This window comes from Nothoprocta perdicaria, unplaced genomic scaffold (assembly GCF_003342845.1).
Source record: "Nothoprocta perdicaria isolate Ctin4 unplaced genomic scaffold, notPer1 scaffold_221, whole genome shotgun sequence".
Classification (NCBI taxonomy): Eukaryota; Metazoa; Chordata; class Aves; order Tinamiformes; family Tinamidae; genus Nothoprocta; species Nothoprocta perdicaria.
This window is the reverse complement of record NW_020455423.1, coordinates 437,727-458,439: the sequence shown is the minus strand read 5'-3', so window position 1 is coordinate 458,439 and position 20,713 is coordinate 437,727. Positions and strand designations below refer to the sequence as shown.

Sequence of the window (20,713 nt, the reverse complement as noted above, 5' to 3'; positions counted from 1 at the left end):
TTTTCAGTCCATTCTTTTTAAAGTCTGTGAATCGACAGCATTTTCATAATGGTGACGTATTTCTCAAAATTCTTAAGGGATGAAAATCACAGTGGGAGGATGCGGACAGGGACATGAGACACACAGAACAAATGGCACCACTTTACCTGCAGATTGAGCACTGTATAGGGAAGGATCTACCGGAGGAATATTCTGTGGAGCAGGCTGAATGGTGTTACTTGTCACACCTGCAAATCAACAAAACAAAAAGAACACTTCAGGCATTTTGATTTATAGCTTTTAAAAGCAAAAATCTGACAAATTAAGAAGATAAAACTGTACAGCTAAAAATAATGACTCAATGATTCAACAGCTGATAGCTCCTCAAGTCGAAAAATTTGGAATGAACACTCTTAAACAAAAAGACACCCACAAACAAAAYAAAACCTCCATGAGACTGGAAATATTCCAAAAAAATGTATTCAAGAATTTATCAGTATAACAATTCACAGAAATTTGATTTCAAGCATAGAAAAAAAAATAAAACATAGGTCCAAAGGACATTGGTTACCCTAGAGTATTGAGGAAAACATGCAGAGGAAGAGAAGAATAAATATTTTTATTCAACTTTAAAAACAAAACAGGACATCCTCCCTCTGATATTAAGAGGCAGAACTTAAAGCACCATGCTTGTCATTTCATTCTAGAATTTTCATTAGTATTCTTTAAAAAATGGTAAAAATTAGAAAAGCTATCTAGATTTAAAAGGAAAGGGAGATGCCAGGGAGGCTGAAAACGGCCCATCTTTGTGGTAAAGCATTCCTGTATCTACATTTGCTTTTCTGATATTATCATGTAGATTTTATCCAGAACTATACATATTTTTTGTAGTGCATCAGAACATAGTAGATTAGCATACAGCTATTTCTTAAGAATCTGCTGCATAGAGAGATGATAAAATATCTTTCTTAGGATATCTGTTGTTTCATGGAATGACTGGTGCAGTCAATGCAAATGCAACACAAATGCAATACAATGCAAAGAACTCATGTGTGCCCGCAAGCTACATTCTAGCTTTCATATCTGGCAAATATAAAGCATAAATATTTACCTAAACTGAATTTAAAAAACAAAAACCTTCCATATCTTTAGGATTTCCTGTTGATAAAGCCTTAAAAAAGACATCCTGAAGTTTCCACAATGTGACGTATACTTGAAATAAGAAAATTTAAAAGAAAAAAAAAGAAAAAAGCTCCACGTCGTATACAAATACATCTTGGGCAATCAAATATCATCAGGACTGGAAAATAAAAAGGACTTTTTGAATTTTAGTAACTGTAATTAAAGTTATCAGGAGATACTATCTGTTCATAAATCATCTAAATGCAACTCTGTTTTAAATACAGCCATTGGAAAGATCATTTGATTTCTAAAACCCCATGTTTAGTCCAAAAATGGCAGAAAGCAAAAATGGGTGTAGGRGTGAATATGTTTAGTAAGGACAAAATACCCATTATTTTTACTGTTAGAAGTCAATCTCTTCGAAGTTCTAGGAATGGAAAATGCAGCATAAAACAAACAGAAAATACAAACAGTATATGGAGTATGTTCATTATAGGGTTGTTACAACAGTTTCAACACTATATTTGATATGTTCATAATCTCATTAGCAGATAAATGAAGCTCCACCGCACTTTAATGCATTCCTCTGTTAAGGGGAAAAAAATTTCTATCTGTAGGAAAACTTTCCTTGAGTCCATATATACTTTCTGACAAGTGTTCCAAAACATTAATTATGCATTTTAAATATCACATGCGAACACACATATATAAAAAGTATTTCCTATTGCATTTGTACAATATACATTTATGAGGCTGCTTCCGCCACCAAGCATATATATTATTTTACTTTACGTGTAATGAAAAGAAGGTCATCTTGGAATTTTCCTCTCAACAAAGACATGTAATGCCTTTTTCTTTGGATGTAAATTTGACATGCCTGTGTTATGAGGTACTTCAGCTGGTGTGTTGGCTGGGGCATGGGCACCTGGTGGTATATGAATGCCAGTGTAGTTACCAGTTGGTATGTTGTTTGCTTCATAGGTAGATGATGCTGATGGTTGAGTTGTTCCTCCGTGGAGAGACGAGCCTGCTTCTTCTCTTTCAGCATCTGTTAAGATCATACAAACAGAAATTACTGGAATTCCTTTCTTTACAAGCACCTGAGAACTTAGGTTTATAAAACTCTTATTTCTTTAATTAGAAAAGTTATCCTCACAAGATGACTTAAACCACTTACTGTTGATTTGAAGAAGTGTAAAAGCAATATAGCACAGGGTAAGTATGGACAGCTCACATACTTTCAAGAATATATTTTATTAAAATGGAAGGATCACGTCATTACTAGTCTGACTATAGAGTAATCTAAGTACTATAATCCCCTCACTTCCATGTCTACTTTAACAGCAACTGAAGTAGACACTGCAAGCAAATAAAGTAATAAAATACAAACATATAACAGGAAGGACCTTTGAGAATGCAATACCAAACAAGAACACTAAGATACTAAATGTTACTAAGCTGAGATGTAACTTTACCTAGAGCATTTAGAGTACCTATAAAAATTATCACGCTAAGTATATCCCACAGCATGTATAAATAGCATGTTCTTAATCCGGTCTAGTTTATTCAATATTGCTTTGCAGGCGTCAAGAGTAATGGTTCGATATCTGACTCCGATATCTGGAGTACTGTGTCCAGTTCTGGGCTCCCCAGTACAAGAGGGATGTGGAGCTGCTGGAGAGAGTCCAGCGCAGGGCTACCAGGATGATCAGGGGCCTGGAACATCTGCCGTATGAGCAAAGGCTGAGGGAACTGGGCCTGTTCAGCCTGGAGAAGAGAAGGCTGAGGGGGAACCTGATCAGTGTSTATAAATACCTCAAGGGAGGCAGTGAGGAGGAGGGGGSCGGCCTCTTTTCAGTGGTGGRCAGTGATAGGGCTAGAGGAAACGGCCACAAGCTGAGGCACCAAAAGTTCCACAGAAACTTGAGAAAACACTTTGTGACAGTGAGGGTGACAGAGCCCTGGAACAGGCTGCCCAGAGAGGTTGTGGAGTCTCCTTCTTTGGAGATCTTTAAAACCYGCTTGGACACAACCCTGTGCCAYGTGCTGTAGGTGACCCTGCGTGAGCAGGGGGGTTGGACTAGATGACCTCTGAGGTCCCTTCCAACCTTAAGCATTCTGTGATTCTATGATTCTATGATATCATTCTGATGACCTAACGAATTCACTGATTCATTTCTGCTCCTAAATCTCTGTTAAATTCAAATAGACAAAGTTAATTTAAATTTACTAGGCATGTATCAATCTGCATCAGTGATGTCAGATGAAACAAGCACAATTTTGGGAATAGGTTTTGCTAATTGACAGTGCTGAAAAGGGAGCAAAAAAAGAATACAGAAGCACAAGTTTCATGACTACAGAATCTGGCAAAACAATGTATATTCTTTATGAAAGTTTTGCTCATCTTCGTTATTCAAGACAGTTTATTATACAAATATCTCTACCACCTAGGAATAAAACACTACCATTATAAATATTAGAAATGCTACCATTTTAAGGTCTTATGCCCTCTCCTCTCCCAAAAAAATCAGATACTACCTTTATGAAATACACTCCAATTCACAACACACTTAAGTATAACAAAAACCTAAATGAGAATAAGAGTAAATAATATCACCAATAGGTCTTTTTACTGAACTTGAATACAGAGAGCATTAGAGAATATGATCTTGTTTTCTAGAGCAAAGGTGTAATAATTTATCTTCACTCACAGCAACCTAGTACTAATAGCAAAATCTCTGGATTCACAGAGCAATAGCAAGGACTTTCGTTTAGAAGTGTTAAAAAGGCAAAGAAATATAGAAGCAAAAATTAAGAGACGTGTCAAGTGCTGTTACTAAAACTGAACAGAAAAACACAGTACATGGCAAAATTAGTCCTACTCTAGTAAAAATTACTTGCACTTGCTGTATTCTGTAATTCATTGTAGAGTTTTCTTAAGCGATTTCTGACATATGCAAAGAAAGACTTGTCAGATTTTTGAAAGGCAAATGACATCTTACGGTGCCAGGTTTTCCTCCACTATTTTTTGGTAGTAATTCATATTCTAATGTCATCTAACATGGAATGGAAGTAATATTAAAGTGTTAAATGGGGTGAAAAAAAAAAGTAAGATTCAAAAGTAAATACCAAGTATGTTACTTTTAAACAACATAATGATGGGAATAACCCAGTGGTTGCATGATAGATGCTTTCAGTGTTTTTGTTGTTCATGAAACAACTGCTTTTACGTAACTTCAGAAAATAGTTAGACTTAAAAAAAATTCAAGAAACTTAATTTATCCAGGATTAATGAAATAGTTATGACTGTTCAAAATGCTTTTTGAAGATATGGCTGTCCAACTCTGTTACACATTTATCAGTTGTTATAGCTTGTTCAAATTGAATCCATGAAGTGGCAAAGTTGCACTTTACTAAAGCTATTATTTTGGTAAAAGATGTAAAAACGGCTAAGTCAGAGAATGTCAGAGGGGGAAAAACATTCTTTCACTGTACTTAATATGTCAATTACCAAAAATTACCTGCAAGTACTTACATAGACACAAATCTTATTATATATATTACGCATCTTCTCCCTTAGTCAGCCCTTATGGCCTCCTTGTGCCCTAACCTYTCTCCTCACTCCTATTCCGATTCCTCAGTCTCTGCATCAGAATTTCATATCCCAGACATAACATCCTGCCCCATACTTGGGCCAGTCTTGCATTACCTTCCGACCTTCTTTCCAGGAAATTCCCAGGTCTGGCTCCAAACTCCATCAGTTCTCCATGGCCTTCAGTCATTCCTGCACAAATACATGCTCTACCCTACCTCAGTTTATTCCCAACATTCCCTAGTCCTAGTTTCCTTTCCCAGGCAAGCCTARTTTCAAAGCCAGTACTTTTCAATGCCCCTTGGTTTTCTCTCTCTATATTTACTTCTGAAACCTGGACTTTGTTCCTTTGTCCCTTAATCGGGAAGCTGCTGCTGCTGCTTCTTCCTCTTATGTCAAATCTAGAGACTAAACAAGCTTCCTGCTCTTAGTGCCAGTTTCCCATTGGCASCAGCTCAGAATTAAAACTGCATAAACAGCATAATCTCTATGGTTTAGGATGCTCCATGAACAGGGAACCTTCAGGGAATTCAGCTGTGAAATTTCAGCATGCCCAAAGAACTTGGACAAATCTTTGGCGGATTTTCTTAGAGACAGGAAAAGCCCATCCCTGGGGGGAAAAAAAAAAAAAAAAGGAAATAAAAAAATTTAAAAAGCCCAGCAATCTCCTGCATAACTCTTTGTCCAAGTTTCAAACCTCTGTAGAGATTTTTCCATCTCTTTCTCTGATTGCCTTTCAGAAACAATTTAATAATTTTCACTAACTTAATTACTCATTAAGTTACTAATTACTCATTAAGTTAACCTTTATGTCCTGACATAAACGGTGCCAGAAGTTACAAACATTACAAACAGATGTTTGCTTAATTTGATCAGAAATTTTTCAGTGAAAATGATTCATTTATATTGCTTTTTTTCCTGAAACCAAGCTTTAACACAAATCTTATATATATTATCTTACTATATAACAAGATATACATACCCAGCAAAACTTGACTATTTCCAGTCTTATAATCAACTTCAGCAAAATATCATTTCAAATCGGTGACAGTGACAGCAAAATTCCAATGGATTTCAATCTGATATATATGATCAGTGACTTTTTCATTCTGAAGTCTGTGTTTAGGTACTTAAATCATCCTGTCAAATCTGCATTATCACTACGAATGGGCATATGCTTTGTATGAAAACACTGCCTGCACTGTGCAGCAGTTTGTCTAGTATCATTCTGATATCAGTGTCTTTTGTACATTACAAATKACTATGCTTTAGAATGCCAAAGGGTAACAAGAGGTGAAGGGAAATGTACAGTCTAGCATAAAGACGTGATGCTTAGGATTTAACATCTGCAGCCCAGAGAACTAAATTGAAAATGGTAAAAATCTAATCTTAGGGAGTCTAGAGTTTTAGAAATGTAATGTATTTGTTATCACCTATTAATCTTAAAACAATTTTATTTTCTGCATTCTGCTAAACTGTTTCTCTATAACTTGAGATGTTGCTAATAGACACAGAATGCAAAGTTCTCCAGGAACACTACTTTTTATGCATATAGATGTATATATGTGTTTGTGTGTGTGCTTGTATAGACACACAGATCTCACAATATTAAGAAAGGGACTCAAAAACTTACTAGCTCATTGTACACTATTCCTTATCCTAACAGAGACTGTAGAAGTTTCACGGAAATCATCAATATAGACGTAGAATATTATATTTTATATTGCAATATAAGAGGTTATATTTAATGCATTTCATGATAACTAAACTTTGCACATTTAGAAACTTTTTTATATTTGAAATTACCTATTTCACATTAGTACAAAACTCACTCRATGACCCAGGGCTACTTTAAATGACCTTCATGTGTACTCTAGACTTGTATTCCAACTGCATTAATAAACCACAGATGTCATTTCAAGTTTCCACGGCTGCATCTGAACAAAAGCATCCATAAATCCAACAGCAGAAGTATAGAAAGTATGCCTATGTTACTGTAAAAACGTCTCCAAGAGTTACAGTATGGTTTTCAAGAATCACAAAGAAAATAACACTTTGGAAAAAAACGGTAATTTGTCAAGTTACAGAGAGCTAGTTTCATTCTATTTAAACAGACTTTTTCCACTTGCAAGAGGAGGAAGAAAATGAGCAAGTAGAAAGGAATGGGCAAGGTCCAGTCATATATTCAAACAATGCTGCTTTTCTTCATATGGTGCACAAAGCAAGAATTGATATTTTTATTTTGCATGTATCTTCTAATAGAAATTAATTTGCACAATATCTCTGCCTCACTTGTGTAAAGTATTATGGACACCTATGGCACACAGTAATCTTCAAAAAAGCAAAAACCATTTTTCCTTTGATTGCTGAGAAAAACAACGGTGTGAGAAATGATGCTGATGCATGCATCAGCACCTCAACAAATAAAAAATATATATACACACAAACACATAGAGATATGCATATATTTTGCAGGCTTTCTACAAATAGATGTTAAAATTTTGTCTCACTCGGGATTTCCATCTCTCTGGTTTCTGTAAGTATAATTTGGTAATGAAATTTCTACTACTGCTTTTAATGGCCTGCAATGAAGACTTGAGTTTTAACTGTCTTTTAGGTACCTTTTTTTCCCTCTTTCTTTCTCTTTTTTTTTTTTTTTTAATCACTTAATCAAGACTAACAATAATAGATTTTTTTGGTACACATGGAATAAAGGTGTCTGATTTATTTTATACTGCACTGCAATGCTGTCTCTAAGATATAAATGATAATGCAGTTATTGTGGAGAGTCACTTCTCAGATTTTTTGGGGGCTAAATTTGAACTTCAGAAGCACTCTTACCCTGTCCTCCTCTCTACTGATTCAGTCCTCAGCCCTCACTCCTCACTCACTCTTTTTTTCCATATATACSTGAACAATTTAGAATCATAAAGCAATGTTTAGGTGGTTAAGAACCATCTATTTCATACAAATAGTATGTATTTCTTATAATCCTCTTTCTTCACAGACAAAGASGAAAGAAGCTTGAAAATACGACTTCATAGCAGAGAAAGTCTGAAAACCTGAAGGACGGAAGCTAGCATCTTAATGTTTTAATATGTTTTAAATAACAAAAAACATTGTATAAAAAAATCACAATTCTATTCGTAACACTGTTTTTAAATTACAGGTTCAGACCTCAAAATCCACTGAGGAGTAAAGTACAGACTCCAACATGAATAGATATATATGTTCATATTGAGTTCATATATATCATCCAGAATTTAATACTGCTGCTTCACTATGATGTTAATCTGTCATTCTGTTGACTTTAGACATCTACRGTTGCTTCTAATTAGAAAACATAATGTAATTAAAATCAAGTTTATGCTAAATGAGAGAAAGGAATATTAACTTCGCTAACATTATTCAAATCACTAAGTCCTGTATACTACGTAGGCTACGAGTTGACCTGTGGGAAAAATGAGTCATCTCTATTAATGAAATGAATTGTCATCAAGCAGTTATGATTGTGTTATGATTGTCATTCATAACACATTAAGTACAGAAAAAAATACAAAGAGGCAAGTAATGGGTAAAAATGTTTAGAAAATTACCCTTTTGTTAAATGTCACAATTACACACTGTTTTGATTCTGACATATTTCTGCAATGTATTACATTTTGCATGTATTTTGCTTGTAATATCATCAACTCAAAACCAGAAACAGTTTATATACACAGCAGCTTTTCTGTGTCTTTTGGTCTGTCTTTCTCAGAATAGGATGAGGTAAGACAGTTGTGCACTTGCCAGAGATAGGCTAGGTGATGCGTGCTCTGTTACTTCAGATGGAGACTCGGCTTGCATCTGCTCACTCTGATGGTGTCAGTTTAAAAAAAAAAAGAAAGCTTTAATGGCATGTATTCCTTTAACTATTCTTATTAAAGAGTTAAGACTTCTAAATTAACAGTGGAGTGTAGACAGGTCTTAATTCATTAAACAGAACACAGTAAAAGCTATAGTGTGGGAGGTTTCAAGCTACCTGCTCTGAAAAAGTTTCATCTTGGTAAGTAAGTTTGGTAGCCAAAACACAGACGGCAACAACAGCAATATAAAAATAATAAACAAACCACATAAGAGAAAAAAATTACTGAATGAGAAAATGTCAGGAAATTCAGTTGAAAGAGAGTAGGCAAAATCTGTTCTGAAAACTAAACAACATAGGGTGTGTGTATGAACAAAAAAAATCAGCAAATGCATGCCAGTAAACTGGGAAAAAGAATCGTAAGATTTGAAAGGAGGAGAGCAGGTAAGGTTAAAGACATGCATGGTTCTGGCTTAAAGGTGACAATGCTTTTTGRACAACAACGGTATTCAGGATAATAATCTCTGCTACAAAGAAAAAAAATATAGGTTTTATGAACTAAATCAAGCAGCAAAGTCCACTAGAAACAACAGTAAAAGAAGCACAAATGAATAAGCAGAAAAAAGACCCATCATGAGCAAAACATTAAACAGGGAAGCTATACTTCCTGTTAGATGCTCCCTGAAGAAAAGTATTACGACCATTTTAGTCTGGGCTCGGCCCAGTTGYGTTTTTACATACAAGAAGCAAAATACCTACCAAAGCCTTCCGCTTCCATTCCAATGGGTCCAGGCTGCGGAGTCTCTCCATTCTTYAAGCAGTTGTGGATGTATGCTGCCTTCCATCGGGCATACTTTCTGTGCTGAACATTCTGGGAGAGTAAAAGGTCAGATATTTTAACTGCTCATTTCTGTGACTTAACACATTCAAAAAAAAAAAAATATAGAGAGGCCTTCTACTCTGGCAAGAGATTGAAAACCTAAACCACTTGCTCTGCTATCATTTGACATCACTTAAAACTGAAATGACTCATGGGAAATATTCAGTGAATTGAAATATAGAAAGAAGTACTCTAAGGGGATCTTGGCAAGCAAAGAAGACCCGAAAATCTCCAAGCAGTGCAGCAAATAAGGAAAAGGAAATAAATTTAACCAAAACTATGTACTGTAATGCACAATGCACTCTGTAATAATTACTGAGTAATTATTTTACTAATGTAATTATTTTACTAATGTAAAATAATTATTTTACTAATGTAAAATAATAAACAAAACTTCATGTTTCCAAAAGCATAGAGGACTATTTACTTCAGAATTAAATTATCTGAAACTGATAATCCTACTCCTCTTGATGAAGGATACTGACTTTTTTTTTATTAACATGTTTTAAATATCAATTAGATATTTAAAGTATGAAAATAAGAAGGTTAATATAGTAGAAAAAAAGTGAATTCTGAAAACACAGAATKATTTATTATTTATTATTTATTATTTATTATTTATTATTTATTATTTATTATTTATTATTGCAATCTCTGAAATTATTGCAATCTAAAAGACAGATAAGTACAATCTCTTTAATTCAGAGAGGAAAACTATCAATAGAAAGTCATGGCTTTTTATAAGACGCTTTCTTTTATCCACGTTTGCTGGCCAGGGAGGGTTACAGATGCAATTATTTTATAATTCACCAAAATTTAAAAGCCACAAACTGCAGAATTACATTTCCAAAGAAAAGGTTTTTTTTTTTCTCTAAAAGAACATTATACAATATTTAATATGTGTATATTTCCTCTCTGATCCCAATAATACAACTACTTCTTGACAAAAGTATTTTATTACTGCTATTTTAAGAAACTGAAGATGCGGTATAAAAGCAGTTTTCATTTAYATTTTATAGATAAAATGTTTGGCTATTAACACCCTGAAGCAGGAACATAAATCAAGACACTCCATAAGACGAAGAATATAAAATAAAAAGTATGCAAAAAAATATATTAAATTCTAGTATAAGATCTCAGGACTGAGATGCTATTTTTTAAAAATTTCTCTTTCTATACGTACTTCTGTATAACAAACACATATTCTCTATTTTTCTTTCTCTCCTATGTGGCTGTTATGCAACTAAAATTCAACTGCAGCTACAAATTTTAAATTTCTTAAAGGACTTTATAATGATGTTTAAAAAACAACAGCAACAACGTACAGGTGAACAGCTAAACTACACTGTATCTTTTCTCTGCTTTCCCATTGTTGAATACAGCCTAAAATGATTAAGAACCAGTTTTTGCTCAAAAGATAGAATGTTACATGACACAACTTCAATATTTCTATTACTAAATACTGAAGACATTCTAAAGACCACCACGTTACGGACATCTACCTGAAGTGGTCTGCAGAATRATATAATTGAATTAGAACTCAGCAGAATTCACCATTTATGCTAATATCATTATTATGTCAAACCTTCCATTGCATTAAATTGTAATTTACAGAATACACTTTTGCAGAGTCTAAATTGTCTTTCAAAAAAGTTGTGCTTCAAATAAAGTCAGCTTATCGGTTTTCAATGGATGATTTGCAAGAGCACAGCAAACACTATCCCGTCACCAACATTTTATCCAYGATTCACATTAGTCAAAACATTTATATTGAAAAATCTGTATATGTGACAGTATTTCTATGTATTCTCTAAAATGTGCAAAAAAAMCCCAGAATTCATGGAAACAACAACTAGAACTATACTAGAAAGACCACTGTCTAGAATTTCTACTTCTGCAGTGAATATTTTGATTACATTAAAAAATGTAATCTGGAATTTACTATAAAGAGATTTTCTTTCTGATACTGATTAATAATACATCTTGAAGAATTCTACTAAACAGCATTACTATTTATAGCCAAGGAATTGAAACCTGTTAGACTCGTGTGTCATTATGTATGTAAATTGCAAAGACTACAGTTCCAAAACTGAGAGTCTAAATTGTGCTGCTTTAAGGATTCTTTTTGCCCTCCATTCGATTATAGCGCTGCTCTATTTTTTAAAAGAGTGCACTCCTTTAGGAAGATTATTACTGAGGTAAATAAAAATAACTCTATTAAACACAGAGCTTCATAATGACTTCTACACAGTACTACTCAGCATTTTAATAATGTTTGCACAATTAATTAAAAATGAGATGATATCCTGCTTCATAAATTAAAAGGCATGATTGCATGATTGTCCTTTTAACAACAATAATAAAAAATTAGATTGAAATAGTTTTAAGCTATGAAAGTCACAGAATCCAAGCGTTCTCTACTTGGAAAGAACTCTATCAATAGCTATATTCAAGTATTCTATTGCACTACTATACATTAAGCACATCACCATCAAAATCATTCACAATCACAGCTTGTTATACATTTTCAAGCTAACAGATCTTTTCTAAGGGAATTTTAACTAGTGGAAATATAGAAGACTATTATCACGYCAGTATGCGAAAAATCAAAATATTTATGCATAACTTATGCGGGTTTAGGTATCCTGGGACACATTAAGCATTATGTGATCAACAGGTGCTGACTGGGTCTCAGAATATTGCTGAATATTTTTTATTTTTTGAAGTATTCTAACTTTGACCATCTTTGAAACATATCAGTAACAGCTTTCTATAAGTTTTTGTCCTTGCCAAATGTTTTCAACTTTTCCACTACATTTTCAAATAAGTTTCTCATTCATTTAATTTAGCAAGGAACACTCAACCTTTACTTTCCAGAACAGAGAATACATTTTTATATTAAGAGTATCTGTTCCTGCAGGTTTGAGACTAATTCTCCTGTGCAGCATGAATAGCAGATGGAAGCTGACCATGCAGCTAGTAGAAAAACTTTATAACAGATCTTAAAATTATTTTGGTGTGCCTTAAAAAAAAATTATAATCTTGTTCAGCTAATTCTAGAATATTGTTTCAAAAAAATAAACTGCCACAAAGAGCACTAAAAGTGGGACTGCATTAGTTACTTTAGGGAATGAATTTTTTTAACTAGAATACCAATATCCTAAAGGTCAGATAATAAGTCACTTTTTCTGAAACAAATTTTTAGCCTTCCAACTTTATATATGACCTTCTAAAGGCAGTTTGTTGCAACATCAGAAGTATCCCAAATAAACAATTCCAACTMTTACCACTATAAAAAGTTCTTCCTCACAGGCTGAAGAAGAAAAAGGTGAAGATGGAAAAGACCATAAACCTTACATTATTTCTCCCTACAGTCACTTATACTTGTTCAGTACAATGCTTTGTCCCATAATAATGGTTAGACTTTGAATTTGATACAATCTTGTTAACTCATAAAGCATCGGCTGATAGATCACAATTATCTAGCATTTCACATGCAGTTTATACAAATACTTAGAAAAAATGTTTATGATTTACTMTCATGTATCCGACCATGCAATTAAAATTGGTGGTCTCTGAATTTTATATTTATAAATTTTAAGAATCTTTCAAGGAACTAAAAGAAGTAACTTGTGCTCCTGTGCTACGAAAAGCAGTAAGATAATGCACTGGTATCCTTAACACTTACCTCTTCAGAGAGCTCCCCAAATACTGTCAGAACATCTATCAGAAGACTTGCCGTATAAAAGGACTTTATCATGTTTCTGTAAAAAAAAGAAAACATTTCAATCTCTTGGTAACATCAGTCTTCTAGAAGCACAGTTTAAAAGTTGGCAGTTAAGATTATACTGGCTGATTTAAAACAAATCATTGGTATTTTTCCTTTTAATCAGACATTTACAAACTCTCTTCACAATATCCTGACTAGTACACAGAAAATTTTCAGTATTTTTTTTCCTTTTTTTATAAGTTGCTTATACATTTTGCACTTGATTTCTAATTTGGAACATTCACTAGACATCCTACATTACTTCAGTATCAGTCTCAGACCCTAGAAAGCTCGCCAGAAGGTGGACGGCCTCTTCAAGAAGACAATGAGAGTAACAGCGTGCAAAGTTAGGAAACAGAAGTAGTAAACAACGGAAACTTCCAAAAGAGAATGAATGTACAGAGTTTTTCTGCAGAAGCAGAAGCAGAACTGGAAGCAGAGTTTCTGCTTCCAGTCATACTAAGAGGGTAAATTCAAATTTCCTACAAACATCTTATTCAGGCAACAAAACAAAGGTTTTTCACCTACTTATGAAACTGCCCAGCTCTGTCTTCATTATCTGCATACAAAAACATTTTCAAAGCATAATTCTCCACATGAGCAGAACCAACAATTTCCTGAGTAATAGCTTCATTATCACCAAATTGCTTTTTCATCTGAAAAAAAGTTGAAAAAATAGACATTCATTACCGTCGTAGACACTAGCAATTTTACAATCTAATTCAAATATATGCTGCAGTTGAATCCAAGCAAGATTTAGAAAAGGAAACAATATACTAAATATTTTTATATATCTACAGCTTCTAACGTAATTAAAAGTAGCAGCAGCATGACAAAGAGAAAAATATAATTTSTTGGAGAGAAAAATATTATGAATTAGTAGTTCTGAATAGTATCTTCTAATACAGAAAAACTTCAAATAACAACTAACTTAAAGATAAAAACACGCAACTGTAGTATTCTAGAAGAATAATTACTCTTTTTTTTTTCTTTACTATCTGAAATCCCAAGAACTCTGAAGCCTGAATCCCCATTCAACACACTTAAATTGATAAAATAATTAATGTTTGCTTTATAAAGGCACTTTAGGTCACAGTTACTATGTGTCTTCTCTCTCTTGTAAGATATTCACTACAGCACATTACAACTTTAAAGAGTCCCAGTCCTACCTTGACTGGTTTAGTGACCTATAGATTTACTGGAATTTTCAGTGTAAGCAGTGTATTGCAATTCAAAGACCTCTTTTCAAAGATGCTAGAGTACAAGAAGCCTCAGGTTTCCTAATAAAAATCTGTAAAGCAAATAACACTGTTACAGTTACAACAGGTGGATTTACAACTTCTGAATAGGCTTACTGTTTGCACATACAGAAATCTCAAGCTATCCTTAGAGAACAAACACAGGAACACTGCGTGATACTAACCTGCAGGCCTTACTTTGCCAGAAGATTTTAAAAACAATCTCTGTATGGCAGTTATTTTTCATGTGTCAACGTGAAGAAAATTTAATCACACAGACTGCACKTCTGTAATAATTTTTACAGTGCGGTCAAACTTGGCAGAGAATATTGTCAAGAAAGTTACTCGACTTCAGTAGTGAAACAGAAACATTCTGAATAATGCTTCAAATTAACAGATTTTTGTTGAATTCATATTCTACATAGTGTCTTTATTAGTGTTTTAGAACATGTAATTCTGTTTCTTTCCAGTTGGGTGAATCATAAGACAAGTTGTAAAATGTATGTCTGATATGAGGCACTGGTGAAGTTCACTGAGATGACACAGCTTATGCCTAAAAAATAACTTATCACTACATTCAATCTGATGTTCACTGGACATCATTTCTAAGGCACAAATGACAGTTACATACATGCCTAAAAATACAAAAGTTGTACTGGTTGTTTGCTTCTGAAATAACCCTTTACGCAATCTGTAATTCAGTACTTCATTTCTTATGTTTTTAATTATGAGTCATATTTTGAACATAAAAATGGAGTTTAAYTTTAGCACAAACTTTTATTTTAAATACTTACCTATGAAAAGAGCAAAGCAGTTCTATTTCACAAAATATTTCTGATGAACATACACATTTTAGATACAAAACCCATTATATATAACTAACTACACACACTGGAAATTATGAAGTGTCTCACAACAAAAGCAACTGGTAATTTCTAAATATTTACATTGTTTTATTCTTTGTGAGTATAAAGTTCAGAAATGTTTCCAAGCTTCTGTCTACACACAGACATACAGTTGTTTGAAACCTTTAGCACAGACTTACAAAACTCCTACTTGCCCCCTGCAGGTTAACCGCTGTCTGACAGTGGCCACTAGCAAATTATTGCCGAGATGTTAACAGACAAACTTCTTACGGTGTCCAAACTTCCAACTAGCTTCCCCCTCGCCATACCCCAATTTTTTTTTTCTATTTGAACTGCTTAGAAGGGCCTTCTCCAGCTTTCTAACCAGAAATGGCTAAACAGAATTCTGGCTAAACAGAATAAACCTCAACAACTGACTACAAARCAAGCCATCTGCCAGGAAGCACAAATACTCCCCCTTCTAAAAGTTGCCACACAGACAATCTTACCAGGACCTGAAAGACAAATCACACTTAATACAGATGCTGGAGGGTTTTTGCTGCTTTTTGTTTGTTTGTTTGTTTTGGTCTTTCCATATTTGAAATGGAAAATGACCACTGCAGATATCGTACTGCAGAAGCTAGTCTAACTGATACAGCAACTGTGAATAATCCTCTGGAAATGAGGATGAAAATCTTCTCACGTTTTAATATCATCTCTCCTGCCACCTCTTCCACCTTAGTATGAAAATCAGAGTCATAAGGATGTTGAAATTTCATGAAACAATACACCAATGATTCAYTTCATTTTACATTTTTGATTGCTAAAAATCATTGGAAAAAAACCCACAGAGAGCAGGTACAAGTAAAAAAGATTCATGTTCATTTGGGGAAAAAAAAAAGAATTGAAGACCTTTTCACTAGTTACACACGAATTCTTCAAGCATTACTACAGTTAGATTTTGAACAGAAACACCAAAACTGAAAAGAAACACCAAAACTGAACAGAAAAGTACCTCTGCTCCATTTTTCATTGCTCTTTTCTGGTTCCACAAAAGTCCTCAAATCTTAATGCCCATGCACTAACTCCTTGTCCATACACTACTTGTTGAAAACTACTCTACAAAATATCAACACAAAACAGCTACCTGAAGTTAAACTGAGTGTTTGTACCTTCCTTTCTTAATTTAACTCTACTTAATGTTTTGGGTTTCTGGGGGGGTCCTCTAAAAGACTTAGCTTACCAACATTTTATCTGCACAGATAAGACTGTGCTTATAAGAATTTGCGTACGACCTGTAAAATCTCCAACCTCTAAAGGAAGATAAGATCAGAAATCTTAATCTCCCTAAGTACAAAAATTTGGAACAAAAACGACCTGTAACATCTCCAACCTCTAAAGGAAGATAAGATCAGAAATCTTACTCTCCCTAAGTACAAAAATTTGGAACAAAAACTACAAAAGCACAGAAGACTAGGCTAGCCTCTACTACAGAAAAGAGAATAATTCTCAAAGGCTTAATATAAYCAAGGATAAAAAAAATCAATAAAAAGGCTTTTTCAAAAGCATGTGTTTACTTCATAATAAATGATATGGTTTCTCATAAGACTATGTGTGAATACAGTATCTTTATAATTCATAGAGCCTAAACGAAATTACAAGATAGCGTTGGTTGTAATGAGACATCAAGAGGGAGAAGAAGCAAGAGAGTGAATGAGAGCTTTATCTCTTTCCATCCCTTCCCACAATTATATACAACTTGAAAAATATACACAGTATGCTTGCATACAGAATATATGCATCAAAGACTTGCAGAAGCTTAAAAGGAAAATAAAGTAATACCACAAGTAACTTTAGAGAAAAGCAATGAATACTACTCACCGCTTCCAGCTGATCCATAAGTTTGGATAAAAATTTACGGCACTCTGGGGTTTTACTATCAATCTTCATCCCCGTTTGCATTGCATACAAACGACCTTTAGGGGAGACAAAAAAAGAGAGAATATGAAACAGTGAATCTATGGTAAAACTCAAAATCAAAGCAAGTAACGGTTCTCCCTCCCCCAACATATCTGAGGGACAAAACACATCTCATTAACAACRGACATTAACAATCATTAACAATCTCTGCTTAACGGACTCCTCCATAGTGCTACTGAGTGCTAGCTGTTAAATCTGGATATGCTCAGTCTTGCAGAAATGCTGCAATCAATATATTATTCTGAGTTTTATTTTTTATTTTTCATTTTTCACAATGAATATTCCTGCTGATTTCAAATTGATAATGTTTGCATTGTTATGAAGCAACATTAACTGCTTTTGCAAAAGATCTCCATCCACAGATCATCTGCCCTCTGTCGCCCTAAAAAGCCAGCCCTCTTCCCTTGCAGGATTTCAGAAACCAAGCAAAACTCAAAGACCCCTTCAGGCAACTCCAGTGAGCTACGGCAGAGGAATGAGTTTTAAACACAGAGAGCATAGGTCAAAGAACAATAGTTACAGATAAGAAACATGTTTTTCTTGTCTATATACAAATTTACATTATGGGTGACTTCAAGCAGTGTTCCTCACCAGCATCATTTTCCTGTTTACAAAGGACTCTGGGATCAATGTGCCAAAGAGTCCTCACGTCATGGAAGCTTGGAGGGCTGTTCTCAGTCTCTCTCAATAAACACTGCCCTGGAACTATGGAAGTGCTTCAGAGTAGCAGCTCTACAGATACTACAAATTGGGAAATTCTACACAGAGACTATTAATATCAGCCAAACTATAGTTAAATCCACTCCAACTAGCACCACAATGGTGGTGAGCAAGGCTACGATGCTTGTGAAAATCTATTCTTGCCAGAACAAGACAAACTAGTAGCATTCAGTATTGAAAGGGAGCCTTCACAGAGGGAAGCAAACCATTTTTGATTCAACGACTTTGTTTTAATGCAAAACTAGGCAGCCTGCAGGGCATGAAATGCAAACACACCCTGCCAATCAAAAATCATCTGGAACATCAAGCTCAGTTCACGAAATAAGGAAACTGAAGAAAATTAATCTGTTCTTAAGCATACTCTCTACAATTCGAAGGACACCAATCACAAAATGTTGCTAAGAAAAACACTTAAGCATCACTGCTTTACTTGATGCTGGTCTAGGTCAAAAGCAGGTGAGAAGCAGTAGAGTAAAAAAGCTTTGTCAATAAAGAGCGCAAGTGAATCCAAAAGAAATAATCAGTCAAGGAAGAGTAGCCTCTCCTCTAACATTTTAACTTAAGCAAGTATCCCCTTGCCTTGTGACAAACAGGACAAAAAGGTTTGTCTTCTCTGCCCATCCTCTACTTCTAACTCTTCACATTTTTGTATATTATTATGACGTGTCATTCTTAAAGGAAAAAAAAAAATCCAAACACTTTTTCCTATGTTTGCATCTTTTGACAGTCATCTCTACTCCCTCTAATTCTAGATGAAAGTGATATGTAAGAACATGTTATTTTCATGACTACTTTTGTCAGCTTAGGTGCTCAAAGTCTTGTATCTACTTTTTCATTTCTGTGCAGTTTATGGTAATACCATCCACACAAATACTACAGTAAGCATGTATGATGGAGACTGAAATAACACCTGCTCTGGCCTACCCATGGACATCTATTACATCCGACTGCAGATGGGCAAACTCATGTCAACACCCAATACTCAACAAGGAGCAAATTTTTTTTTCTTGTGTTAATATCATCAATTTCTTGTGTTAATATCATCAATGAAATTTTAAAGTGGCAACTCACGGTCAGAAAACCGTCCTCCATGTTTATCCTGACAGGAAGTCTCAGTGGCAAGGACCTCCCCCAAACAAGAGGTTAAATGTCCACCACCTTCAACATCTCTGGTTGTCAAGAAAACCAGACATTAAGAACTTTCCTCATTTATTAAAAAAAAAAATAGACTATTTACATTCCTTTAAATCCTGATATTCTGGTTTCTATAATCCTGCAGAGGCAATGGAATGCACTGTTACTGTGCTTGCTGAAGCCACATAAATCCTGTTTTAAAGCAAATAGCTTAATTTCTAAAAGCACGGAGTTAATCTCCTAAATACTATGGATACCCCAGAATGAGATACTCTTGTATTCTGTATTACAATTGTATTTCAGTCAAATAAACTGTTTTTTTAAAAAGAGCACTTAAATTTTTAAATGACTCGAGATATCACCACATCAAAATGATTTTGAAGTGCTTTTGATGAAGAACTCTAACCAAGTTGAATACTGCATAGTGTCTGTCCTTGATGACCAAATCAGACTGTAAACCCGAACTAGACTTTCAGAAGCTACTTGCTTGATAACCCTTCATAATCACTTTCCTCTGTGACCAGCTAGACTGCAGACAAAACCATAGGTTGTAGCTCTAAGTTTTCATGTTTTCAAAATCGAAGCAGAAATCATTTGAAAAATGCAAGTACTCTTGGAAATGTCTTGTAATTTTCATTTCTATTCACTCTTTTCAATGAGCATCTRGAACACTTGGAAACAAATAAATAAGAGCTATTACCAATTCCTTTTAAACTTGTTTTAGGCAATTGGCTTCATCCACAGATACTCTACTACTCTCCTAATTTCCCTTCCATTTAAATAAATCAGGCAGCAGAAAGGATTTTAACGTGATATAGTAGTGCATGCAAGAAGCATGGCACTGAAGAGGTACAGGAGGCTACTTATACCTAATGTCTAAATATTAATGTTGCAAGTAGAGCTAAAGTCACTTTTAATCTTTCATGCATAACGACAAAACTGTTTTGCCCATTATTAACTAAAAGAGAGTTTTCAGTTTTCAGACAGGGCATATATCTTCAGATTCATAAAGACTTGGCAAGTAATCATTCCCAGAAAAATGTTTTGCCAAGACAACTACAAAATTTATGTCTTGATTTGTTGCCCTTAATCTTTGTTCAGTAAATACTAAGTGTGGGTGTGCTGGAAGGAATTATACAGTGAGCTTTACAGGAACTTCTCTGCTTTTATTTATGTCACGTAATACCACGTTATTTTTCCTTTGCTAATACATAGCACAATTTCAGAGTATTTTGTCTTTAGTATGTGCCAGACATTCATTCCTAATACACAGTAAGTTATTCCAGATTTATGTTTGGATAAAAACTGAAACTCCCCCAACTCTAACTTTAAACTAACTCTTTGCCAAGTGAAAATACTGGAGAACAAAAGTTCCAGCCAGCTAGTATACACAATAGCTTGATTCTATTTTCTAAATTCTATCTGGCTATCTTTATCTTTCCTTGCCTGGCAGGATTAATTTCTCCACACATATTTAATTCTGTTTTATTACAGAAAAAATATTAAGGATTGGAATGTTTTCAATACTTTTCATTGACATTTTCCATAAGTAACATAAAACAGTAACAAAATAGTTGCCATCGCTTAATCCAAATTTTGCTTTTGGTTAA

At 34.3% G+C, this 20,713-nt stretch overlaps 1 protein-coding gene across 2 annotated transcripts in view; it reads right to left on the bottom strand.

Annotated features, from left to right (window-relative positions):
• Positions 1-20,713, bottom strand: part of VTA1 (vesicle trafficking 1) — a 37,089-nt gene that overhangs the window by 6,930 nt on the left and 9,446 nt on the right. The window contains exons 2-7 of one of the 2 annotated variants that reach the window (XM_026039199.1): positions 17,151-17,245; positions 13,715-13,842; positions 13,106-13,181; positions 9,297-9,408; positions 2,057-2,149; positions 147-227 (exon numbers count right to left, since the gene is read on the bottom strand). In XM_026039199.1, the coding sequence (XP_025894984.1) occupies positions 147-227; positions 2,057-2,149; positions 9,297-9,408; positions 13,106-13,181; positions 13,715-13,842; positions 17,151-17,245 (585 nt within the window). Of the gene's footprint in view, positions 1-146; positions 228-1,978; positions 2,150-9,296; positions 9,409-13,105; positions 13,182-13,714; positions 13,843-17,150; positions 17,246-20,713 lie in introns of both variants that reach the window. The other variant, XM_026039198.1, reaches the window with a different exon arrangement.